Source organism: Corvus hawaiiensis, chromosome Z (genome assembly GCF_020740725.1).
Source record: "Corvus hawaiiensis isolate bCorHaw1 chromosome Z, bCorHaw1.pri.cur, whole genome shotgun sequence".
Lineage (NCBI taxonomy): Eukaryota > Metazoa > Chordata > Aves > Passeriformes > Corvidae > Corvus > Corvus hawaiiensis.
The window spans coordinates 13,894,392-13,922,305 of record NC_063255.1 but is presented as its reverse complement, the minus strand read 5'-3'; the positions used below and the strand labels follow the sequence as shown (position 1 = coordinate 13,922,305).

The following is a 27,914-nucleotide window of genomic DNA, read 5'->3' as shown; positions in this document are numbered from 1 at the left end:
GTCATCCTGACTCCAACTGAATCTGTTTGTCAGGAGATGCGAAGCAGCAGCCACCATGTCAAACACTGACAAAACCAGCATCTTGAAGGGAATTTCTCAGAAATGCTCTGAGTCCACAGAATTGTTAATGCTGAAGTATATCCAGGCTCTACAAACTGCAATTAGATTAGCTTCCCTTCCCCCTCTGATCTCTCAATTCATATTGAGTTTTGCTATCTCTAGCAATCTAATCTGAACTGTCACAGGCAAGGTTTCAATACAGTAAGCATACGGAAACTAAAATTAATCATAGTGATCCCAATCCAGTTGGGCTGGAAATCAGAAAATGAACATTTCACAAGGACAGCCATTCTGAGCTTAGTAATTGGTCTCTTCTAAGTGGAGGTCAAAAGCACTGCTACGTTGTGCAATATCTACTATATCTTTCAATATGCTAAAAATATGATTCATTCTGGCTTGAACTGTTCAAAGCCAAATCAGGTCTTCCACCATCATAGTTCAAAGGTCCATCCTGGTTCTCAGCAAAGTTAAGCAGGATCTCTTCACTGAGAACTTGAACAGGGTCTTGGTAACTCCCTTTCATAAAGGCAAGTCTTGCAAGGAAAGCTTAAAACACATCTTTTATTACTGCTCTATGAGGCACTGTCATTCTACTAAAATAAAAAGTTTAAGAAGAGGGTGTGCCTATCACTTATTAAAAGTGTGAAGTTTCCATCACTGGAAGTCTTTAAGAGAAGAATATGAAAAATGACAAAAAAGAATATAATTTGTAAAGGGATGAAACAGACAACTTCTTGAAATCCCTTCTAGTTGTATTTATATGATTAAAAGGCTTGGGACATACAACCCCTAATTGGATAAGCTAATGTAGTTTCTACAAGTCACCAAGTCCTGTTTTTGTTTCCAAAGATGCTAAAAGCAAAAAAGCTATCAGGCTTCAAGGGGGTACAGGACACAAAGCCTCAATTTGAAGAAATAAACCACAGATGTAAATATATACCCTACAAGGAAAGTATTAATTTTATTTACAAGAAATTGACTAAAAGCAATGCTAAGACTGTGAAGGTCACAGCATTTACAGAACACTCCTTCAAATGCCATAAAGACACTCACATCATCCTGGAAACCTGCTACCAACACACAGAATATGCAGAAACCATAATATTTACTCTTCAACACACAGAACATCATTGAGCCATATATGCTGTGTTTGCCCATTACCTCATTGTACAAGATTATTCAATTCAATGTTGTAAACTAAAATAATTTTTACTGCCCTCAGCTGCAAAGTCTGATCCTATTACAAGACAGCTCAGAACTGATACATGTGTATTGTTGAACTGCCTTTTCATAAAAAACCCCACAGACAGTGGCGACACCAATTAAAACCCTAAAGCTACAGTCCTTCGTGAAAATATCTCATCAGAAACAGACTTTCTTGAGCTGATATTTTAAAATAATGGGGAAAATCCAGAGGACTTAAGAGGTATCAAAAGTAATCAGCAGACAACTAGATTCATTAAAAAGAGTGGAAATTACTCTTATGTTTATGGAAAGCTTTTGCTATAAACTTGCTATAAAAATGTGGTAAAATTGAGTATTTTGCCTTGATACTACATAAAAAAAGGTTAAGCACTTTCTCATAACTTTTTAAAAATAAATTGTAGAGAAAGAAACATGCAAACATACCCAATACCTTACACATGCCATTAATACAGATATCTCGGCTGTGCCTTCCTTCAAAGCAAGGAGTACCATCAGTGACTGCATCAAGCATCTTCTCTGAAAAATGGCCATCTATTGGGCGACAGTGGAGCTCACAGGGGCTTGCTGAAAGGAAAACAAGGACACTCACTCAGACAATACTCCAGCAGTACACTGAAGTGCAATGCACAGGGTCTTTACTGAACCATTTGCTCACTTTCCTTAGCATTTGACAGAACTGGCAGAATTAGAGGAATTGAGCAGAGCCAGGGTGAGACAGGCATGATAAGTAGCATTTGTGGATTTGTAGGAAGCAGCTGGATGCTGGTCCCCTCACACCTGCGTGCTCTCTGTTACAGCTACATCAGCATCCACTGCTGAGTGAGGGAGTAAGGAGGCCATCGGCTGTGACAGAAAAAGGGATGGGAAACCAGCAAATCCAGCTGTCATTAGTGAAGGGCTAGGATTGCCAAGGATGCTGACAAGAAAGTTTTCCATCAGCTAGTGACTGAGTAATTTCAGAGATAATTTAAACTTTTCATTACTCCTGTCAGCCTCTCTCAGAGAGCAGTCAGCTCTTCCGTATAGTTAATCATTTTCATCTACCTGTTGGCACTTAATAAATAATTTCAAACATTCTTTTTTTCCCTGCTTGACAACTTATGAAATAGGGATAATATTGCGAGTCTGACAGACTCAGGCTATTCACAGACAGATGTCCCACAAAAGCAACAGGGAAAAGCTGGAGCAAGAGCAACCAGTGGCCTCTAAAACAAGATTTTCTTTGATGGATTAGGGCCTAAGTCTATTCCATCTATGGAGTACAAAGAGCCAAACACATACGTCCCTGTCTCACAGACACTGGCCTTTGGGAATGGGAAATTTTGAAACTGAGACATCAGAGAGACAAAGGACACAAGTCTGATAAATAAACTGTGTGCATGGAAGTGAGTGAGAACTGCAATGAGGGTCAAAGCAAAGACAGATATAATCCCTGCCTTTTTATCACACTCTAGAAATTCTCCAGCAGAACCAGAAATATCTGACTGAATTAAAAATCATCCACTATCATATTGATGAAGAACAGCAACAGAGGACCTGTCTTTAGGTTTTGATCTATTCAAAGACCCCAATCTCACCCAGCACTAAAACAACTTGTTCATGCTCAGCAACCTGAAAAGCTTTGCTGAGAAAAGCAGTGGGCCTTAAACCCACCAGTCAGTAGGGACTTCAAGGCACCATTACTGAATAATTTTAAAACTATCTCCCTTTGTGCTGTGGAGGTGCTGATGCTGAGTGAAAGTTTTATCCTGTGCCTGAAAGCACTGACAGAAGCCACTCCCTTGGTCTCAGAGGGATGCAGGGTAACTATAAGCCATCCACATCCTGGTTGATGAATTTATCTTCTCTTCCTCCTTTGTTGGCTTTGTTTGTGTCATAGAAAGAACTGTGTTTAAAGAAATTTTTGGTAACAAGAGAAATACAAACTTCTGGTAATGCAAATAAACTAATTAATTTCTGACTAAAGGATTTATCCCTTTGAAGAAGGAAAATTTGCTCTCATTACTCTGGTTTGTACACAACAACACACAAGGCACAGAGGTGATTGCAGCTCCTCCCCTCAAAGTTCTTTTTTTTCCCTCTTGTCAGTAGAGGTAAAACGGCATCCTAGGTCTGTCACCAATGTTTTGCTTCTGGCTTCTCAAACAAAAATACCTTCATAAAGTGGAACAGTGATGAGACCCAGAGGACACGTGGACCATGGTTATACAACTGGTGGAATTCAAGGTGATGTGAGTTGTGCTCAAGAATATCAATGGAGATGAAGCTACAAAAGATTTTCAGGCAAGAACATAAAGTTTCTAATCCTCACCAGCCCTCAGTCCCTCTGTGGAAGCTGGCAGCCATAATATCCATCAGTTGTTTTGATAAGAGCTGTCATGATAAGTGATATAAGTGATTTTACTTCTGTCTGCAGAACTCTTTTTCTAGCCATGTGATTAAATGGATTACTTTAGTGCTCTAAATTTTGCTTCACCTTGCCTACTTTCTCAATGCAGCATTTTTATATACAAAGCACAATACCTTTATGACAAGGAGAATCCTACAATTCCATGTACTCTGTTACCTGCTCAGAATTGCCCCGATAGACACAGATTCTCCAGAAAGCCATTTCAGCTTTTGCACTGTTTCTAATGAAATACGTAGCACTGAAGTTTGATATCTGTACCCCCTCCTAGTTGTGTGTTGACATAACAAGCAATTTCATTTCAGAAATAACTGAACAAGAAGAAGCAGACAATGCTGACATACTTCTGGCATAACTATGATGCTGTAAACATGTAACTAAGAATCAGTTTGTAAAGAAAAATAACTCCCTTGCTAAGTCAAAATTAAAAAAAAATCCAAAAACCACATGAACTTTTAGACTTGTTAATGCTTTCTATGTATGAAAGCTTTCCTGTTTTTCCTGATTGTGTTAACTGATCTAAAATTAGATCCTACCTACAAAATTTTACTGCTTCTCTTTCTACATTTTTTCTATGGAGCCCCTCTGGAAATGATAGGGTACTTTATTTCTTCACCCAAGATACAATCCTATCTGATGTTTATTTGATTTTTCATCTGCAGAAAGGTTAGGCCACCACTGAGGAAATTATACTAGCACTGTATTTGGCATCCACTATCTAAAATTATTTATTTATCCATCTATCATTATTATTTACTATGGTTGAGCTCAGGGATCTTGGCTCTCTTTTTCTAGGACTGTAAATAAACTGTATCAGAATCAACCAATGTCCTCCAGAAGTCTAATATTTTAAACACAGAACAGATAGCAAACTCACACCCAAGGAAAACAAATACATTTCCTAAAATGGTGGAAGACTGGCATTGAGTTCAGCCTTTTTTCTTATTTCAGACCTGAAAATCTAAAAAGACTTAACTCAGATGAATAGGAGCACTCGGGTTGCTCAGAAGGAGCTCATTAAAGGAGCTTGTTCAGTTTCAGTTACTTCAGTAAATTTGACTAATTCATGATGAGGCTTCAACAAAAAGGCTGTCATCTTTTTAACTTTTAAGCCAAAATATACACAAATTCCTGCAATCCAGCATATGCATGAAATACTAGATCCAATCTGTGAGGACTCAGTAATAACTCTGTATCTCTACCAGCTCAGGGGTACATGTGCTAAACACTCCTTTAAATGCTCCCTTCAGTAGCTGGCATTTAACTCACTCCTTTCCTTCTGCTCTAGAGCCAAACCTGCTTTTCTCAACCTGTGTTTTTCTAATCACAGAATCATGTTTTGGATTGGGAGAAATCTTAAGGATTATCCAACCCCCCTGCCATCTTCCATTAGACCACAGTGCTCAAAGCCCCATCCAACCTGGTCTTGAGCACTTCCAGGGATGGGGCTGCCACAGCCTCTCTGGGCAACCAGGCCTCACCACTCTCACAGTGAAGGTTTTCTTCCTTTTATCTAATCTAAACCTGCCCTATGTCAGTTTAAAGCCATTCCCTCTGTCCTATCTCTACTAGCCCTTTTAGAAAGTCCCTCTCAGTGACATTTTGACTTCCTCCTGTAAACCTCCTTCAGTTTGGCTGCATCCTTCTGCCAGTGCCTTGCTCCTAGCTGGACATAAGATTTTAGCTAGGTGCCACCAACACTCAGCTGCCTAGAAAAATTACAATCTGTTTTTTTACATGGTGTCCACATCTTACACCTGCTGCTGATTTGACCAGAGACATGATCAATCCCCTAATATATTGAAGAAACACAGATGTAGTGGAATTTCAAGCCACAGAGCTCCCATAATGGCCCAGTGACTTATCTGTAATCAAAATGGGAGTGAGAAAGCAAACCAGCAAAGCTGACTAAAAATCCTAACATTTGGGCAGCATGTGATTCTTTTCCCCTGTCTATATTATTAAAAAGTTCAGATTCACCAAGTGTAAACAGAACAACATGAAGATAAGTAGAAAGGAACATATTTCCTTCCCAATTTAAATTTGTTTATCTCACAGTGGACTCCCATGAGTTCACATGCAGGAAGGATCCAGCTTAACCTGACTAAGAAGGATGTGATTAACGTGTCTGTCAGAAGAAGATAAGGCTTCAGTATCTTTCCTAACTTCACAAGGAAGAAAAGAGGTGGGCCCCTTCTCTTCAAACCCTCTGTGAGAACTCAAAATTGGCTGAGGAAATCCCAAACAAAGAAAATTAGGAAAGACAATTACCAAACAGGCAAAACAGGAAAAAAAGCTGAGTTGAAGCTACTTATCCGTTTAACCAAGTCTGGAGCTCCAAAACAAAGTTTAATTTTGAAAGATGGGCAGCAGAAACATTATTTCATGCTGTTTGCTCAGCCCCTGTGACTGTACCAGAACATATTTGATGCAGAGAAATATTTTGGAAGAAAGATGAAATTTAGAACATTTTTAACAACACAACCTCTTATCTGGCAGTACTCTAAATAATCCTGGCACTGACACAGAAAATAAAGGTAATGATATTATTTAATGTAGGACTTATAGATGGAAGTTAAGCCCTGAGAAGCTATCAGATTCATACAAATGGAATTTGTCAAATGGTATGAAATAAATAAACATGGAGTCAGTCTGATGGAATGAGAAGTGGATGAGTACTGAAGTTGGACCAAACTGTCAAAATAGGGGCCTGGGTCATGAGAAAAACTCAGAAAATATCCTGCTCAGGCTGCTGGATGGTTTATCACCCTTGAACTTGGAAGTCTCCATCATTTTAAGATTCCCTGGGGTACTCTGATGCTCCAGCTTGAGCACATTGGTGTCTGAGGTCCAGAGCAATTCCATAACAGGACTATGCAAGTTTCCCAACAGGCACAAAGTCATTTAAACAAGAAAATTCTCAACTGAAACCTCAAACATAGGTAGGCTAGGTAACAGCAAGATGTCACTTACTGCTTTTCTGTGAAACTGCTTGTTAAAAATGCTTGTTGCATTAAATCATAAGCTATTCACAAAAGTCTTTGTTCTCTTGTGAAGTTACAATTTACACAACAGAAAAGACTTTTTAGTTATGTGACATTTACTATAACTGCTTTATGTAAGCGATGAAATTTAAGTTAGAGGAGAGAATTGTGACCATCCAGATAATCTACCAGTTTTTTTAGTGGGATGAAGGAACACAGAATGTCTAAAATACCATAAAATGTCTAGCTCAGGAATTCATCTCCTCAGCTAGACACTTCCACACAAAGACTTTATGTGCACTCAGGGTTTGGGAAAGCTTCACTATGTTTTCTTTTCCCTTTACATCCCAAGCACAGCATGAGAGGATGAAAAATGCCTGATACTAAAACAAGAGATGTACTGGTTTTTGCGTGGCCTGGTTTTGGTAGCAGGGGGCTACAGCTCTGTGAGGAGCTGCCAGAAGCCTCCCCCATGACTGACAGAGCCAATGCCAGAAGGATCCAAGAAGGACCTGCTGCTCGTGAAGACCAAACCACCAATGATAGTGGCAGCACCTCTGGGATAATGTATTTAAGAAAGGAAAAAAACTGCACAACTGCAACTGGAAGAGAGGAGTGAGAATGTGTGAGAGGAACAGCTCTGCAGACACAAGGTCAGTGAAGGAGGGGCAGGAGCTCTCCAGGTGCAGGAGCAGAGATTGCCCTGCAGCCCCTGCTGCAGCCCATGGTGCAGCCCATGGTGAGGCAGCTGTGCCCCTGCAGCCCTTGGAGATCCATGGGGGACCAGAGATCCACCTGCAGCCCGGGAAGGACCCCACACTGGAGCAAGGGCATGCCATCAAAGGAGGCTGTGACCCCATGGGAAGCCTGTGCTGGAGCAGGCTCCTGACAGGACCCATGGATCAGGGATCCATGCTGGAGCAGCCTGTTCCTGAAGGATTGCAGCCTGTGGGAAGGATCCACACTGGAGCAGTTCAGGAAGAATTGCAGCCCATGGGAAGGACGCATGTTGGAGAGGTCCAAGGAATACTGTCTCCTGTGACTCCTCCGCTCTGATTTAATTTCTAATAAATGAAATTCATTTCCCCAAGTCCAGTCTGTCTTGCCCATGATGGTAATCAGTGAGTGATCTCTCCCTGCCCTTATGCCCTTGACCCACGAGCCTTTTGTTACACTCCCTCTCCCTTATCCAGCTGAGGAAGGGAGGAACAGGGCAGCTTTGGTGGGCACCTGGTACCCAGGCAGGATTAACCCACTACAAATGCCAAAGCCTTCTTGGCAGCAAGACAACGTAGTAACAGAATGCTGCGAAAAGCCCTTGAAATTGAGTTGCACAAGTTAAGAGAGAAAGTAAGGGAATACACTGACAAAAGTTGGTGTACATATGGAGGACACTGTGAGTAAGTCTCCAGAGCCCTGAAACACCGGCTCATTTTTGTGGGGGGATTACAAGAGGCTGTTGGTTTGTTTTTGTTTAAAGTCTTGGTTTGTTTGGACAAACACATACAAGGAAGGCTCAAACTGCTGTATCTCTCAAAGACAGCTCTGTTTCATGGCCTTATTTGCAGGTATTTTGCCCAGGACACCTTTAACCACTGATAGAAGGTGAAAGAATATTTGAAACTGAGATGGGAGGAAAACTCAGATGTATTTCAGGTAATGAGGGCTGGACAAAACTGGAATAAGTGTGCCTGTGAGAGCCACCCACCCTCAGTCATACAATGATGTCACATGAAGAATCAGCACAGGATTTGGCCAACTCCCTGCTTATTTCAGTGTTACCAGGAGAGCCCGTCTATCTGAGGAAGGCAGTTTAAGTTAAGAGTTTGGCAGCAAGAAAACACTTCAAATGCTGTTAGTGGAATGTAAGGATGAAAGTGAAAATGTTAAGGGCCTCCAAGGTCATGGGGAAGACATGGAAATCAATGCTGAAATTCTGCTGAGAAAATGGGTGAAAACAGTCAAAAAGTTTTCAAGCCACAGAAAAAAAAGATTTCCTTGGTATTTGAAGGATTTTGCAAATTATCTCCCAGATGAAATATATCAGGCTCAGCAGCACAGTGTTATAAATAGAAGTGGTTTGTCTGTACAGTTCCAAACAGTTCTATTTGAAATACAGCATGGACAGAGCACAGCCCTGCCTTCCAGTGTGCAGGAAGCATTTGACTCACGATTCTCAATGTCCTTTGAAAACAGACCTTCTGTAACAAATGCACATGCAGAACTACCTGTTCTGTTACAGTGTCACAGAGAGGACATGAACAGAACGAACACTGTACCCTGCAGTAGTACACCCTGAGTAACAGAGGTCTGGAATCTTCATTTCAATGACAGATGACTGCAGAAAATGTTTCATGAGTTTGGTTTTGGCCTAAGTGTTAGGCTGTTAGCATTTGTCATGGCTTTACTGGGATTTCTTCCAAAAAAATCCCTATCAACCATATTTTGTTTCATCAGAAATTTTACTGGAAGTCTGCCTGCTCTAGGTTCATCTTCAATGGTGTATTTGTTAGATGAAATGGAAACACTAGCTGAAATATAGGAAACCAATTCAGAACTGCCAGTAACTGAAAAAGCAATTAACATGCTGAAAAATACTGTTGGCAAATAAAAGTTTAATCCTGATCTTCCCTACTTTAGCTGTCTTATTTTTTCATTAAAAAATACATTGCTAGCAAGTTTGCTGATGTTACAGAACTGTGATGGGGGGTGGCTGATCAACCTAAAGGCTGTGCTGCCATTCAATGGGACCTTGATAGGGGGGAGAGTTGGGCAGGGAGCAACTCAATGGGGTTCAAAAAGGGCAAGTGTAGGGTCCTGTACCTGGGGAGGAATAACCCCAAGCACCAGCACAGGCTGGGGTCTGACCTGCTGCAGAGCAATTCTGCTGAGAAGGACCTGGGAGTTTTGGTGGATGACAGGTTGCCCAAGACCCGGCAGTGTTCCCTGGCAGCCAGGAGGGCCAATGGACTCCTGGGGTGCATCAGGAAGAGTTTGGCCAGCAGGCTGAGGGAGGTGATCCTTCTACCTGTCCTCAGCCCTGGTGAGGCCACACCTGGAGTGCTGTGTTCAGTTCTGGGTTCCTCAGTATAAGAAAAGGAAGGAGCTACTGGAGAGGGTCCATCAATGGCCACAAAGATGACTAAGGGTCTAGAGTATCTCTGTTAGGAGAAAAGACTGTGGGCGCTGGGCCTGTTTAGTCTGGAGAAGAGCAGATTGAGAATGGGTCTCATCAATGCATATAAATATCTCAAAGTCAGTGCCAAGGAGATAGTACCAGACTTTTTTCAGTGGTGCCCAGCAACAGAACAAGGAGCAATGGCCATAAACCAAAACACAGAAAGTCCCACCTCAACAGGTGGAAGAACTTTTTTATGTAGAGGGTGGCAGAGCGCTGGAACAGCTGCCCAGGGAGTCTCTCTCTCTGGAGACATTCAAACTGCACCTGGACATATTCCTGTGCCCCCCATGCTCCAGGTGCCCTTGCCTTGGCCAGGGGGGTTGGACTGGATGATCTCCAGAGATCCCTTCCGACCCTAACAATTCTGTGATTCTACTGGATAATCTACACCTTACATTTATGCACAAACCAGGAATCAAACTGCACAGTAATAACGATTACCCTTGTATTTACTAACTAGCTCTTCCAAAGCAAGTTATAAAGCAGAGTCATTGACTGTGCCTCTACAATACAGGGCAGCATGATACTGAACCTGTTGAGATGTTACTTCTTCACTGTAAGGCCAAGCACACCTACCATGCAGATCTGAGCTTGGAAGTAGCAAAGCCATATTTGTGCAGTGGAACAGCTCTGCTTACTGGATGCGGTGATGCTTGCAGGCCCAAAGACACAGCTCTACACCACACTACTCTACTACTTGTTCTGTGGTTGACTTTGGAAAAGATGGTTTAGATCTATCCCGAACAATTAGTACAGACAGGACCTCAACATGCTTTTCTTAGTGCAATATCTTTTCAGGAACTAGTTACGATCACAGCCATTATCACCAGAGCTCTGAAAAAATATCTACCTGTAGAGAAGAAGCACTGCCTTTTTGTACACACAAAAGGCACACCAGCTTACAAAGACACACCAGATTTTTCTCTCTAACTCATTAGAAAACTTTCAATTCAGTGACTTCTTGCCCTCACAGAGGTTTCTCATAGGCATATAACTTTGACTTTTTATACAGGATACTAAAAAATTTTGTAGCTTCATACCTGTGTTATAAACAGGAACCCAGTGGTAGAACTCATTCTGGTAGGGAACTGTATCAAACTCACTGCACTGCATCTGACGGAAGGTTGGCAAGTCTTTGCGACAGGGGCTGATGTTACACATGCGATAGCGTTTCCTTTCTCCAGTGCAGTAGTCTCCTCCAAACTGGGGTCTAGAAAAGGAACATTGACACTTGGACATGAGTCTGTGGGTAGTTTTAAAAGAACAACGTATTTCAGGTCCCAGTGGCATAACAAGGTGACTCTGAATCCTTGACAGGGTAAAGATATTGTTCCCATGTTTAAGTACTCAAACATGTCAGTATGAAGTACAGAAATCTAGACAACTCCTGTATCCCAAAGAAGTGCCTGGCACTACCTGGCTGAGCTCACAACAAATTAACCTATCAAATGGACTGCTCTGAAATCCCATACTTTCCAGGGCACTTGACAGTTCTCTCTGAAAAGACAGATGATTCCTGCTGTTAGGCACCCTCTTAGTGATTTGTGAAAATGACATGTAGAGTCTTCATGAACTCAGATATATACTAGGGAATTCTGCCTTTCATGTTCTGTACCTGACAACTCATGCGCCTCAAGCTGATGACTAGAACAAAACATGACAGGTGAGTCCTCAGGATCAGATTGCTAGAAACTGTTCTCACCTGCTTTTTGAGGACATTTATTTAATCAGTGCAGTATCAATAAAGCAATATTTATACAACTTCTGCAAAACTTACACATTAAGTATGGGGTTTTTTTTTCTTTTATGTTGAAATAAGCTCTGTGGACGGTAAGGAATAAAGAACAAGATGACTACTTTAAAAGATGATCCAGCTGAATTTCACACAGGTATGCCTAACTGGGAACAGAGGTGTCAGTATCTGTGACATGTGTTGATGTGGCACTTGCTGGTAACAGTCTCATACATGAGAGCTTCCAATGTCCTAAGAACCTCAAAAATCTTTAACAAAAGGTAGGGAAAGACATTGCACTCAGCTTACTCTGGACTATCACACGGCCTCTCTGCGCTTTGAACTCCTGCCCCACATGTCCTTGTGCAATGGGACCAGGATGACCAAACGCCCCATTCGCCATGGATTGCTTCGGGAGTCTTCCCTACTGTAATGCACTCACCAGAGAAGCACCACTGAGGAGACAAGAGAAAGCAGAAAGAGCTTCAGATCATTATCGCAGGGAAAATGTTCCTGTGAATTATTTGTTATTTTAGCTCATGAGGGTTGAACACTAAAGTGGAAATGCAAATGGAGATGTCACAGGATGACCCTCTCTCACACTGAACAATGGCAGAGCTACTCATGGTTCCTCTCTGCCCTTTGGCAGGCAGCACAGCATGCAAACAGCATGGCTCAGTCACCTTGTTTTCTCCACACCGAGTGCCATCCGCAGCTGCATCCAGTTTGGAGCGGCAGGAGCCTTTCACCGAGCACCAGAGTGTCTGGCAAAGGTTCTGGAAAAGAAAGAAACTGCAGCAATCTGAGGCAGAGCTGAACTCCTATGGCTAAGGTTTTCAAAAGACTCCCACAGTTTTGTACAGCCACTTAAAGATCCTTGTAAGGGCTGTATTTCCAGAGGGATCAGGGTTTCTCACAAGATAGGAACCACCAAGGGTCCAAATTTAGGTACTCATCATTACTGTGCAAAAAGATATCTGACAAATAAAAAATGGTAAATACTATCAAGTGAATTCCCTGTATTTTGCAAGTTCAAATATTCTCTTAATTGGCTGCTCGGCTCCCAGAGAAACACAAGAAAAATGACTTAACAAACTTTGGTCACTACTGCTTGTAGGTAAGGTGAGCAGAAAACTGCAAAATTTTCATTTGAAGAGTACTAACCAATACAATGTTCAATTTTGCGCTGCAGTTTGCCTGAAAACATACAATCAACAGCAAAAGCCCAGGTCTTCACTCAGGTTGTTTGGATGGCATAGTCCAGCACTGGAAAAAGGAACAGATCTGGCAGTATCAACCTGTGAAGTAGGGATGGCTCTAAGTATCATCAGAGAAAGGAGTTGATAAGAGGATCCCACCAGCAGCTCCCACTGGGATTCTCAAAGCAAGCCACGTGCCAGATTTGGAAGCCAACATATAAACTGTGCACTTCCAAAAATGCAGCCCGAAAGAGGTAGCAGCAATGTTCATCCAAGTGAAAAATCCACAGTTTAGCTGCTCATTTATGACCTGCTTCTGTTTAAAATGGCTAAGCTTGGGCACAAGCTCTGAGAGAGTTCCCTTTTATTTGCTTTCTCCATTGTGTGTTTACCTTGGTTTGTCAACAAGGGCACCAGAAAAAAAGCTGATGGCATGGAACATCTCAAAGCACTCCAAACCTCCAGCTGGAATACAATGTCTGACCCACTGCATCTCAGCTCACTGTTTTTGGGCAATGCACACAAAACATACTTTGTTTTGCAGTTCTCTGTTTATAATTCAACAGTAGCTTTCTTTATGAAGGCCTTGCGAAGCCATCACTGCCAGGTTCTCAAGGCAGAGCTACCGAAGTGTCCTGGCTGATGAATTTTCTCTCGTTATGAAAGTCATCCTTTATTTAACTCTTGTAGCTAATATGTTTTATGTTTCTAATGTATGAAGTGTACTCTCGCAGTGTGCCTCAGATATCAGAGAATCTGGCACAGAAAATGAACACAGCTTTTCAGTGGCAGTTACTTTTTTTTTTATTAGGTGCACCCACAGATTTCAAAGTCAAGAATTCACAGAGGGAATTCTTTAGCTCTGCAAGGATTTTTCCATATTGATCTCCATGCACCAGAACTGTTTTTCATCTCTAAGAATACTGAAACAACAACAGTATGAGATAATGCACTATGTACTCTGTGCCTTTGGAGGTAGCAGCAGAAATTAATGATTCTGCCATGGACTCATTGCAAAGCAAGTGGGTTTTCTTTTCATCAGCAGTATGATATACACTTTCCACCCAATCTATGAGAATAGGATCTGTGCCTTGAAGAAAGTTAAATCCAAAAAAACTCAGTTTCACTGAAGCCAGTGGAAATTTTGAAGAAAAGGGCAATAAGATGAGGGTTCTGAGCTCCTACAGCCTGTTCTGTAGGAAGCTATGGATCTAGCTATGATTTGGAAAATTCCTCCACCTAATACATATTTTGCTTTTCTTTACCTTATTGAGGGACAATATTTATATACTTCACAGTACACTTTGCTACCTAAGTGCTTCATGGAAACCACTGTCTGAATTATAAATATCAGCTGTTGCTAAGTGTAATCACTGAACCCTAGGGCATCTTCAGCTAAATGCAGATTTTTCTCTCAAAAAGGATCTGTGGATCAAATTCAGTCAGACATTAAAATGTACAGAACAAAAGCAGCTTGTCAGTGAGCAAAGTTAAGTAAACAGAGGAAAGGCAAAGAAGAGTCAGACCTCTTAGACAAAATGACAAAAAGACTGATGATTCAACATTCCAGGTGAACTGTACTGTTCACAATACCATCTCTTGCCAGTGCAGCTACCAGCAAAATACAGGCCTTTCAGTAAAATGCAAAATGAGATGATACCAATTAATTTTCTGACATATGTCTAGCTGTAGAATTGGTTAATAAGGAGATGCGAATGTAAAGGCCTATTAGGTTCAAACTCAAGAAGAGACAGACTGAACCAATACTGCAAAATTACATCCTAATTTTCTATCTGTACCAGCAGACAAATTACAGTAACTAAGGAAACAGTATCAGCAGGTAGTGAAAGCAATCTTTCAACACCTTCTTCAGATTCAGCAGTTGTAGTTCAACACTGGTAATCATGTTATCTATTAAGGTTGAAAAGATTAATCAGAAATAATTTCCGTAATATTAGGGTAGATGGAGATACACGTAATTATCTGAATGGAATAAATAGTCAACACCAGCAGTGCCCAGTCCATAGCTGTGCTCATACCAGCACTGCCAACAGCCAAAACACATCTGTGTTTGACAGGGCCAGCAGGTTGGTTGCTGTCTCCAGTATTTGCTGTACACTGCTGCCCAAAACACAGCAAAAATGAGTGATCACTTAGCTAGGCTAGCACTTAAAAACACTGTTTCCAAGCTGTTCTGTGTATAAAAATGCTGTACAGACCCAAAGAGCTCTGAACATGCTAGGTACAGACAGAATACCATACCACTGCACTTACGCTAACACAACCTGTAACTCTGCAGGGCTCCAAGAGCCTGTGAGGGTTGCTGTGACTACACTTCTCCCTTGCATCTCCACACAACACTGTTTTGCAATGCTGTGAGACAGATTCCAGGGTACTCTGTGAATTAAGCACTTCTGCATAAAAATCTAATGTTTGATGGAAAAATATTGGTTTTTCAAAATAAATATTTTTTACAGGGACTGGAATATTCTTTTGCTAGCTAGATTATCAACAGTGTGAAAAATTGGGATGTATGGGAAGAGAACACAACCCTAATTTCTTCAGAAACCTCTTCCTGGAACTGAAAATTTGTTCCCAGAATTTGATCAATTGAAAGCCACATGGTGGCTTTCATGGAAGAATATTTTAAAATGGGATTTAAGTTGCATTAATGATTTACCTAAGAATCAGTATTATGAGTTTAAAACCAAAATGACTCCACTGCTGAAGAACAGGCGCTTAACCACAGATATGGTTAAGATCCAGCAAAGATCTTGTGAAATACAAGGCAAACAGTGCAATGACTCACTTCCAGAATATTCAGAATTAAGGGTGTTAGGCAATGCCTGCACTGCACATCTAGGCAATGAGACTCTAAACATGCTGCATTTGTAGTTAGCAAATGAGGTGCACTGAATACACTTCCATGCTGCTCAAGAAGTTTGAATTCTTACTAGGAGAATAAAGAAAAACATTCAGCACTTACATCCACATCTTCACAGAATGTAGCATTGGAACCATACTGAAGCTGGCATTGGTGGTGCACATCATAAATCACTCCAGGAGCGATGATTGGAGACTTTAGAACTTCTTTTTGGGGGATGTCATCCAGACAGAATCCCCACCCGCGACTAAAAGACAAAAATTCCGTATTAAAAAATCCCTACCGCCACAGTTTTTTGATGCTTCTGTACAGACCTTTAGTATCTAATTCTTACAGGTAATTTTGATTATGGCCCATGGAAATACCTCCAGCTTCCAGCTAAGTTATGCTGAAGTACTGCAAACAAAGTAGTTACTCTGTCTAAAAAGAGATGGTTTAAAATGGCAAAACACAGCTTGTCAAAGGGGAAATACCATGAGCTCATTATGGTTTGCAGGGTGGCTTCAGAGAACACCATAGCCTCTGGTTAAAGTTATACTACCTTGCTGCTCTTAGAAACAATGGAACAGATTTGAGCAAGTCACTGAAGCCAAGCACATATGGCCAGTAAGTCTGTAAATTTCTGTCAGTCTCCCTGACGGAAGCTTCTTTCTTCCTGGTAACTGCAAAAAGCTGCAGAGTTTACCAAACCTGAGCCAATATGACAAGACTTGAGTTCACTTCCAGACAACAAGACTATAACAGAGCTTTTCCCAAATAAGTAAGCAACAGGACAGCGGTATGTACCCCATGAAAATTAACTCAAGCACACTAAAACCCTCTACAATTACCACTACAATAATACAAAATTTACTTTAAACTCCAGCACAGCTGTGCTCAATTTAGGCAAATGCTACAACCTGATCACTCACTCTAGGAATCGTGTGATGTACTCCTTGCTGCACTGTGACCAGGTGAGTGGAGTAGGATCATACTGTAACTGTCGGGACATAATATATGGGCGCTTTCCAAGAGGCTCGCAGTCGTTCTCCTTCCCATCGTGCTGGATTCCAAAACTGGAGACAAAAAACAACATCTAATAACTCCAGCTGATTGGCTGTACCACAACATCTACCTGCAGTTCCACTCTGTACTTAAAAAGACACTTGCATTGCTTCCTCCCTGGCAGAGCTGTAGTTACCTGTTACCTAAAGGAAATGCACATATAGAACATATGAACCAAAACCTATGAAGAATCTACACTCCCACAGGCTTTCAAACATGTCTGTTATGCACAGCAATACTGCCCTGCACAAAATAAAGAACAGGCTCTCACAGACTAAACCACTTTAAAGAAGATCAGGCTTTGTTACATTCTGTCTTACACTCTCTAATAATCATGTCTCTACTTCTTGTTTCATTTTAAAACTCTTTTGGTAGACTGCAACAGAGATACTGTTTACAAAGTTATTGAATGTTCAGTGAATTTGCCTCCAACCTCTATTCCTTCATCCTATTTAATTTTCTCAATCTGTGCCTTAGAAACAGATCTCTGTAACAGGTTCTCTCCAGCTTCTCTGACTTGCTGAGAAATTTCTTTATTCAACAGCTTGCAGAAGTCATCAACACAAAAGTTTGGATGGGATTCAACTGAGTAAATATACACACCTCTTCATCACCTCAGTGTGAGGATTATCTGAAATAATAACATGCAAAGATACTGATCTATGAAGATGTTGACACCTCCTACATTGTTAACATTTGGAGGTGTGTAAGTCCTAAGAGCAGTGAGAGCTTACTCAGGTCATGATTCAGTCAAAAATCAGATAAAGTGCATTCAAAACACTTAAAACTACGTTTCTCAAAAATGTAATCATACCGTGACTCCAAAGTTCCAAAAGCAGAGCTAATTTCAGTCAGAATCAACTCCAGCAATGACTCAGAGGTTTAAAAGCAAGGATCTCCCATTTCTGATGGGCTTTTTTCCACAAACAGGGTCTGTTGAATCTTAAGGCTGCAAACATCTAGAGGGACGGTGTGGTGAAGAGCTGATTTTTGGCATTCATCTAAGGCATGGGTGCATGTCTGTATTCTCATTTTTCGTTCATCTGTTCTTACAAACTTGTCCATACCTGAACTTCTCAGCATGTGTACACTAACCGGTCTTGAGGTTAACAGGGTGACAACAAACCCTACGGTACTCAATGTTCCTTAACAGAGACAACCCTTACAGGAAAGGCCCTGCACCACTCCTGCAAGGGCAAGTACAGCTGTACTGAGTCTCACAGCATCCAAAGGAGACAGAGCTACCAGCCAGCCAGGCTAAACCAGGAGAAGGCCACACACGGATCAATCCACAGGGAAGAAGTCTCTTCAGATCATCAGTGTGAATGGAAACAGCTCCCTGTCAGCAACAGGCTATGGGGGCCAAGTAAGTAAACGCACAGCACCCAGATCCGATTGTAGTGATTTCAGTGTTATCTATTTATACTATTTCCTGTCTGGCAATGGAGAGGTTGAATAAAGAATGGCCAACTAATGGGTGACAGGGTCATTACCATCATCATCATCATCACTGTTCTATCAGGAAATAGAGACTCCATCCTGATTGGTGGCTGGGCTCACAGTGAAATTAATGTGATTGTAGATAGAGCAATGAACATGTGACTTAGCGAAGCAACACAGTTCAGTTGAAAAGTGCAGGCATTACAGTCAAGCCAGAGTCTCCATGAGATAACGCTCTACCCTGAAGAAAACAGCTGTGTCAAAACAGATTCAAAAATCGAATTTTTTTCAGGGAAGTTCATAAACCATCTAACCAACAAAAACACCCCCCAAAATTTAAAATTCTGAGAAATTTAGTTCAAGCAAAAATACCCAATCATAAAAATAAATTAACCATGTCTGAAACTAAATATCCAGGAACTTTAGTTATCTTGACCTAAGTGTACCCAAAATAGCATTATTATACAGAAGATACCACTTATTAAGACATGCCCTAAAGTGACTTTATCGGTTCATCAGAAAGGAGAATAAATAATAAATATAATATATTATAAGATTAAAATATGAAGTTTGACTATATGACTTAAAAATGTTTTCTAGCTAATCTGCAATATTGAAATGCCTTGACGTAATGAAGCAGGTTTATTTTCCGTAAATGTCTTGGATTGATCTGGAAATCATCTAAAGTAATTGCATAGAAATCTAGCACATGTATGTTAAAATTAGCATGATTGAGTCATGTTTCTTTGTGGCTTAATTATTTCATCCTGATGTAATGTCCCAGCACAGACTGAACAGCTGTATATGTAAAACACAGGTCAAAGGCTTAAAAATATGTTACTTATTCCTTTGCTTTGAAATAGAAAACAGTTTTGATTTCAATAATAGAGACATTAACTCACTTCTTGAATTGTTTCTGTCTTGCAATTTGAGTATTAACATGCAAACAATAAATTTGACACAGACAGGTTCCCCCTTCCCTGACAACTGTACCTGTGTCCCAGTTCATGAGCAATAGTGAAAGCCAAGGGAAGGCCAGAGTCCTCATTGATGTTGCAGCTTCTGTGAGGCTGACACATGCCTGACAGATGAGACAAGCCTAAGGTTTCACAGGGACGGTTCATGCCAGCACAAATGTCCTTCCTAGAATCACAAAAGAGAGGTGTGCCATTTAACACAACTGTGGAGTGTCACTGACACTGGGTGGCAATCTTCCGTCTTATTATGTGCTAATCTACATTTTAAGTAATTCGTAGTGGTAAGACTTTGACAAACATGTATGCAACAACGTGCACTTGTTCTACTACTATCATTACACTGCTATAATATTTAGCCAATATTTATGGGGCTGTAGTACCTAGATACATACATTTATTGTCAACTCACGTAAGTCAAAGTTTTAGAACCTCCACGTCTGGCAGCATTTTGAAGCATGGTTTACTACAGTCACCATACCTCAGCTTCGTTCAAGTGAACTGTCGGAGCACTTTTTATTTGGAGAGGTAAATCTCACGTCATTTGTGAGACTTTATTTCACATTCTTATTTTAAGATTTTTGACTGAAAAAAGGTTGATAAGGTGGGGATTGGTCAAAGAGTGGACTTGGTGATCTTGGAGGTCTTTTCCAACCTAAATAATTCTGTGACTGTTCTTTACTGAGCTGCTTGAGGGGTGTTTTAGGTTGGGGTTTTTTTTCCTGACAGACTTTAGCTGAGGACTGTTTTTTTCAGACCACAGACCCAATCTTTTCTGCCACCTGTGTGCAGACTGAATCCATTTTTACAGACCTGCAGAAGTCCCATTTCATGCCATGACATGAACTCCCTGAAGAACCTCAGACAACCTCATTTTTAAGTTTTGTGTTCCTCCCTTGCTCAGACATTAAAAAAAAAAAGTGTCTCCTTAAATATGGAGATATTTAAAAATCGTATGCTTTAAAGCCTAAAAATGAATGGCACCATGTTTGCAGAATACTCTTCCTTTCTGAGCTGCACCCACACTTTTCTTCAGGAGTTTTTCATCTACATGCAGCTTTGTTTTTGTATATTGTCTCAAAGAAGAATAGAGCAGTCACTGAGGACAAAATGAGATAGGATCAAGTGGGGAAAATGACCTGAGCTACAGAAATTGCTCACCTCTCGGGACCCACAGATCTCAATATTGTGACTAAGATGCATCTCTAACTCCTATGCACACATCGTGTTGTAAGTATTTTGACCACGTTACTGGGCTCTGTGCGGGATGAACTAAATGATGGCATGAACCTATAAAATAAATATCATCACCAAAGGAATGCAACTGAACAGCAGTCAGTCACTGCTGTCATACCTGGTAAGAAGAACAGCCACATCATGGTGCGTGGGGTTGACATCACTCTTGGGATTGACACTCTTCTGCCACTTGCAGAAGCTGGCTAATGTCTTATCAGCATGGTGCACTATCTTCAAGCCTTGCTAATGGGAAATGAAGGAATATATTACTGTGAAGACCACACTGCATTGCAATAACCCTTCAGTGAAGTCAGCTGTGAGAATGGGTAATCTAAATGCAATTGATTATGGTTTTGCCTAAAGTTAGAGCCATCATTAGGAGCAATGACTCCTATTTATCTAACATTGAATATTAAGTTAAAATGCTGACATTTCTGTAATTGGTGCAGCTAAAGGAAAAATTACAGAATGCAGAACTCTACATACATTTTGATAAATGAGTTTCATAAGATCCAACACTGAACTGAAACTTTCAAACATTTTATATTCTCTTGAAATCAAATTTTCCTCTGAAGAGAAGGTGAAGAGTACTTATTGGGGGACTTTGTGATCAAATTTGTCCCTCAATGTTACGTGAACACTGTCATATTCAGAGAACAATTATGCTTCTAACAGAGTATTTATTTCACAATATTTTTCAATTTCAAAGAGAAACAATGCAATCATAAATGTTTCTTCCTCAACTTCTTATTATACAGTTTACATGCAAATTAATGAAAACTCTGAAATAAAAAGTATGTAAAATAAATTAATCCAAAATTGAATTTTCTAATTTCTGGTCTCGGACACTCACTTTATCTTGCCTCAGTTTGCTCTTTTATTAACAACCATCTAAGTATGGGGTTAACTGTTACCAGACATTAATTTCTGGGGAACTTAAAAACAAATTTTGAAAGATATTTAAAACGGTTACTTCCAACATTGCCATTCCTCAGTTGATCAGGAATCCACCTTTTTTTATTCAAACAGCCACAGAAATTTAGCAAATACAGTTAATTGGAGGCCATAATGGATCTCAGGTCGTAATTATTCTCTTTAGACGCAAACTCAAGTTTTTATCCCACTTGTACTTACACTGACAGCTATAAGGACAGACTCTATCCCAATAAATATTTCTGAAGACATAGCCTTGAGGTTTGGTTTACTGTCTTCAATAGCACTGGGACCATCTGGCTTGTGGTTATAAATCTTAAGCCACCGGGAAAATCCCTTTAAGGTATTCCTGTGGTCAGAGCTAGCTATATCATGCACAGCATTTTGAAAATAACCATAACACCATGACAGTCAACATGTATTCAAGCACATAGTAACATATTTGTGAAACAGAGACATTGGAAACTATCAATATATAGCTAGTTTATAGCAATTAACATCTACTTTGTCCTAACTTTATTTTGTTTCAAAAGAGATTTAAAAAGAAAAACATGTATTTGAACTGCACATTAAGAGATTTACTTCTTCAGAGACCTGCAAATACCATAGCACTACAGTTCATAATACATTCCAGGTAATGCTTGGTAATTAGATTCTGAGTGTTAATACGTAATTTCTGTTTCTCATCTACTCTTCCTTGGCATCCCATGTTCTTCTGACACTAGGCAGATTCTATTTCCCCATTCTTAACCTCCCTGTTTTAATTACATTTTCCTATGTAATTTTATGCAGAAATACCTGAAGTCATCAGCTAAAATACTTTGCTATCGAGGGCAGCATTTATTCTAAAACCAGACATGCTGAAGATCAATAACAGAGTAAATTTAAAACATTACTTTAAGCAAATATGATTACAGCTCAATGCATTGAACCCAGAAGTTTTCTAAGGGATATTTTGAGGTATATAAAAACCTTACCTCCACCTCCTCAAAGAGGATGAGCCGGACGAGCACAATGTGAATTGCATTGCCAATGCTTGGATCATGGAACAACCCTGTGACCTGTGCCAGAGCCAGGAGATATGAGATTAACTGATTCCTCTACAGCAGAACACAACTTCAGAGAGAAAATACATTTACTTCTAGCATATTGTGGCTCTGGTGATTGTTTTGCTTTTTAAATTCTCAAATCATTCAAAGTTTACTGAAATGCAATAAATATTACAATTACTGCAAAGGCTTGCTCTGCCAAATGAGCGATGACATAGCACTTGGCAAAAGTTACTAAGCTAAAGAGCAAAAGCCCAGACAAGATCATATTATGTCCATTTCCCTTTCAAAAATTTCAGAGTTCATAAAAAAACACTAGCAAAAAGGAACACAACATCTACAGTCATACAACACTAATGGAGAGGTCCACTCAGGGTGCAAATAAACCAGCATATCAAATCATTCTGTTTGAAATGAACAGGATTCTGTCACAAAAAAGCAAAATTTAGTCAGTACTAGGCAAAGAGAAATTAGGTGAATGATGGCTACTCTTGTGTTTTCAGAGTACAGGAGAGGATGATAAGAACAAAAGCAAAGATAATGACTCCATTCAAAAAAGACTCCACATAAAAAAGAACAAGAACTGATCTCTGCAAAAATGTAACCCAATTGTCATAAACATCATCACAATATTGAATTAGGCAGGAGGAAAAGGAATCAGAGCAGAAGATATTCACAACCTATCTATATATCTGACCCATGCCATCTATCACAGGAAATATGAGTGAACAAAATGGATTGCCTTTGGGTCAAAATTGTTATGGAGAAAACCACTAAAGGAGAAAATACCAAAATGAAGTGGAAATTGTGTTTATAGAGGTCTGATTTGGGTATGGATCTTTTTCAAAGTACTCTACTGAAAATTGAAACATTTTAAGTAACCCTAATATCTAAGGTCAGACTGCAGAGAAAATGTTGAGTCTTGTTTGTTCCTGCACCTGATAATGACTGGGTTTTATTCCAAGCATTTTTCCATATCTGGACAAAACCTCACGTGCTCGAACAACCTTTGCACCTGTTTACTCAGGCTCACTGCCTCAGCAGCAAGTCAGACTGCTTAGGGCACAGCTGGGAACATACCATATAACACGGGAAAGATCAGTCACCACGGCTAGAATCACACTCTGATTAACTCCACATATATTGCACATGTCCATGATAACCACACAGAACACATCCTCAATACACTCTCAAGCTCAATATCTGCCATGATACACGTAATATTGATACAGGTATTAATAATATCTGTAAGCAGATGCTATGGCTTTTCCCAGAACAACTTATATTTTGGAACCTGCCACACAGGAAAGCACTTGAAGATCAACTTTTCTTTATTCCAATGTGAACTTTGTACTCCAGGAAGAATACTTATCTGGAAAAACAGTTGTATTGGCTTCAACTGGGACAGTGAACTTGCTTCATAATAGGTCATATATTTCTGTTTTGATTTGTGACCAAAACAGTAACAAGGTGGTATTTTGGCTTTTGCAAAGTTACTACAATTTCCAGCAGTCTCCTGTGTGCCTTTCTCACCCACAAATACATGAAAGAATTCATATGCTAAAAACCCGTAGAATTTCTCTGCCATAGCCAACAATCTGAAATCACCACTGAGCAACAGATTCCAAGGGAGTCAGAGAATTTCAGTGGAAAGAAAGCTAGTGCTAGCATTTATAGCTATGAGACCTCTCTCGCATAAACACAGAGAAAAATTGTGCCTATACAAAATATAAGGTAAAAGTACTTTAAAATACAGAGTTTTAATTAATATATATGAATAATACTACATTTTTGTCCGTGAACATTGTTGAAGATGTCTTAGAAGATCAGCAGCATAATCAAATTCAGGTTTCCTTTGTTTGTCTATCTAAAAACCCCAAAAATATTGTACATACCATATTCATTATAGTGAGGATATATGACTCCACATGGTCACTTCCATGATATTCAACCATTTTACTGTCTGCAACCACAAGTGTCTCCACCCATCGCTCCTTGCTGACAGAGCGCCGAGAAACCCTCCTGACAGCTGCATGATTTTGTTCCCATCTCTCCCTCCGATGCTGCTGCTGTTTGAAAAAGCTGTGGGTATCTGGAAGAGTAAAAAGCAATGCTGTCTTGAACATATTTTCAAGCTTGAACTGTATGGCTGTAACACTTACAGGATGATATTAGCTGGGAGTGACTCTTCTGGCTGCCACCCACCTGCCCCACTGCAGGGCCAACTCCAAAGTGACACCAGACTGCTAAGGGCCCTGCCCAGTGAAGTTCTGAATCTCCCAAGATGGATTGAACATGCATTAAAAAGTTACCCCACTCAAACACCAGGTATTACGTTGCGAGACAGAGCCAAGCTAAAAAAAATTGAACTGGCGATGCCATTTTCAAGGGGTTTCTCTCCTGTGGTTTGGCTCTAACCTCTCTAATAATACCAGTAGATAGTGTAAGATGGGATATCCTTTCTTCACAGGCAGCTCATTTTCTCATCAGGATGGCACACTAAGCCCAGTGCTGTGGCACATCCAAAAATGCCTTGTTCTGTGCATGGAGAATATCCTTGACAAGTGGGGACACTTGACCAGCAGGTGTCATCTAAATACCAGCAGGGTAGCCACGGGATCCTCACCTGCTGTCACCCTTCTAATGACAGGCCAGACACTTACTGCTTACACTGTAATTTTGAGATCTGTGCATCTAAAGCTTTTCAGACAGAAGTCTTTGCTCTGCAGGGTTGCTAGCAACCCTGCACTGTGCTCTGTGGGGCTAATTCCTCTCCACTCACTCTAGCTTTGAATGCCAGCTGTCCACGCTACCAAGGAAATACCAACGATGCAAATACTGCTAGACCTGAAAAGCAACTGAGATGCCAGTTTGACAGCAACTGCTGGCCTTTTTCCAACCCATAACCCTGAGAAAGGCTTCTACGGTGCTGGGATTTCCCAAATCCTACAAAGGATCAGGAACACTTGTTTCTGTTACATATACTGCAATAGTCCCTTGGTATCTCACTCATGGAAGAGGATGTCCTAATTCCAGATGGGACACATCCACAGGCCAGACAGACAGCTCCAAGTGCTTACAGCCTTTCCAGCATCACCTCCACGGCTGTGGCAGGGGACAGTTATCCAGCATTACCTCCGTGTCCAGCAGGACCCAGTGCTGAGGAACAGTTGCCCAGACACTCTGCTCTAGAAGAATGGATGACATGGCAGCTGGGTCCCAAACCTTGTGTTCATGCCAGCTACACCTTTGTCATGAATGAGCTGTTTGCCCTTTAGACCCAAGCCCAGACAGAATAATCACAGCACCTTGTGTACCTAACAAAATGAGGCACCACTAGATGTGTATATCTCTCAGTGTAAAAGATGGTATCTTGGTTTACAGGTTCAGGTTTTCAGAAATGGGTTCTCTGAGGTCAGCCTGAAAGATGCCTGGATCCTGATAACACATAATGTGTACAATTGAAATATGCCACATTAATAAATGAAATAATACCAGCCACATTTAGAACTGAGCCACCATGCACAAGTGTGCTGTACACAGCAGCAATGAGCTATCACTGCTATAACCTCCACCCTAACCCCACTAACCCACGCTGCAGCACCACTCCAGCTGTCTCCCCCAATCTTTGTTCAGTTACAGCAATCATCTCCTCAATGAGGGGCTATTTATGAGCTGTATTCTTTAACCTCCCTTGTACATTTGCAGTTTTCAGCATACTTATTTCTATGAAGCCCAGTTCTCATTATCTACATTTTTAAGGGTTTTGTGCTGAGAAAAACCTTCCCCACAGCTATCTGAACAAAAAACTCTGTTCAGACTGCTGGTTAAGTGTTTTGTTTATGGCCAAATAAAATCTCAGGCCAGCTGTCAGGTTTTCTGTTTACAGCTAGCAAAAAGTATTGCTAATTGTCTGGGCAGCTGATAGCACTGGAGGCAAAAATGTTTAAAAACATGGAGACTGCCGTGGTGAACAACCATCAGGGGAAAGTTTGGAGTCCTGGTTAAGCATGAAGCTCTGTAATGTAGGAAAATCTCAGAAGAGGTGAAAATTAATGCCAGATAGCCAGAGGATTTTGCAGAAAAACTCTCTCCCTGGTGATGGACAACCTCCTGTGCATGGTACGTCACCTGGACAGGTGACATCTAAGGACTGGATCCCCACTGTGTCAAGTCTCCGGGCAGCTTTTTTAGTTTGATGAAGTGGAGAGGGATAACTTCTTGGAGCCACACTAAAATACAGGCAGCTACAAAGTACAGTTCTACTTCTGCTTTTATGTCTCTCCAAATTTTGACTGTCTCTTCTAACCATCTGATTCTGAAGTGAAATAACCTTACCTTGCTTTACCTTCAATGAGTAAAGTGTTACAAGTGATTTCAGATTTACTGAGAAATCCCAGGCACCTTGTTGTCCAGGCAGGGAAGTCTTGACTGGGAGCCCACCAGTTTAGGACTATTCAAGAAGTGAGGAATGGGTTGAGAATAGGAACCGTGCTGCCTGAGGAAAGCCTCCCTTTCATCGTAACTGCTGAGCACAGCACATTCCACGAGAAACAGAAGAGAGAAAGGGGGTACTCCTGAGGGTTTCCATGGATTTTTGAGGAAGAGGTATAACACAGGGATGTACAGTGCTGGAGTCCTTAGGAATAGAAAAGGGATGCAGTGCTGAGAGTGTACCCAGGACAGTCTAAGACTAAACAAGAAGAAGGTTGGTAAGAGATTCAAGTAAGAAACTGAATGAAATTAAAGCAGCAATACTTGGAAGTTTCTAGCTGTTGTGGGAGATAATTTTGCAGATGTGAGGCTTTTATTAGAAAAACTGATTCATCCCAACAAGTTACATAACATGTCCCAACATGGATATGTGATATCCAGACATTTGACTGCATAAACAGAAGAAATGCTGAGATGTTAACATTTCATCAGCTTCTAGACAGAAATGGCTGAAAAACTTCAGTAAAATGGTTGGTTTTTAAGACCAAATTCCAAATTGTTTTTAGTAAAAATAAAAACGTCCCCTAAAACTACCCTACAAATCCTACTTGCCTAACAACAACATAAAAGACCCTTAACTTTCAGCTACAAGGAAATATTTTAAGTTATCTGTAAGACTCAACTATATATGAAAAAAGCAGTATTGTACAAACTTCCTCAGGACAGTTTAAATCTACATGGTTCCTGCATATGAAAGAAAAGCTATACTCTCTAACAAATCAATTTCATTTTTCATCAGGTGACAATATTCTTTGCCAGTCCTTTGTAAGAAAGAGCTTTCTAATCTTTAACTATCAATGGTCTCACTTATTAAAAAAACCCCATGTAAGTTCTTCTTCACTTTGAACAACTCATCCATTCAAAATGAGCTTGATTATGCTTGATTGTTAAGCAGTTAATTTCTGCTTGCCTTCCACCACTCCAAACTCCCTTAAAGAGCAAACATGACTCACCTCAGTTAAAGGTGTTATCTGAGATTTCCACAAAGATGGCTTTTTCCCACTTTTGTTTCCCGCTGGTGCTGGTAGAGTGCAGTGTACAGTGCAACATGAGGGGACCTCCAGGTGCTAACTACACATAGCCAGCTTTTT

The 27,914-nt window shown here is 40.6% G+C and overlaps 1 protein-coding gene across 2 annotated transcripts in view; it reads right to left on the bottom strand.

Annotated features, from left to right (window-relative positions):
* Positions 1-27,914, bottom strand: part of ADAMTS12 (ADAM metallopeptidase with thrombospondin type 1 motif 12) — a 159,050-nt gene that overhangs the window by 48,728 nt on the left and 82,408 nt on the right. For both annotated transcript variants that reach the window (XM_048291834.1, XM_048291833.1), the window contains exons 4-13: positions 24,225-24,421; positions 22,258-22,341; positions 20,466-20,590; positions 19,131-19,280; positions 16,565-16,708; positions 15,756-15,900; positions 12,254-12,346; positions 11,880-12,025; positions 10,879-11,048; positions 1,697-1,830 (exon numbers count right to left, since the gene is read on the bottom strand). In XM_048291834.1, coding sequence (XP_048147791.1) covers positions 1,697-1,830; positions 10,879-11,048; positions 11,880-12,025; positions 12,254-12,346; positions 15,756-15,900; positions 16,565-16,708; positions 19,131-19,280; positions 20,466-20,590; positions 22,258-22,341; positions 24,225-24,421 — 1,388 coding nt within the window. The remainder of the gene's footprint in view (positions 1-1,696; positions 1,831-10,878; positions 11,049-11,879; positions 12,026-12,253; positions 12,347-15,755; positions 15,901-16,564; positions 16,709-19,130; positions 19,281-20,465; positions 20,591-22,257; positions 22,342-24,224; positions 24,422-27,914) is intronic.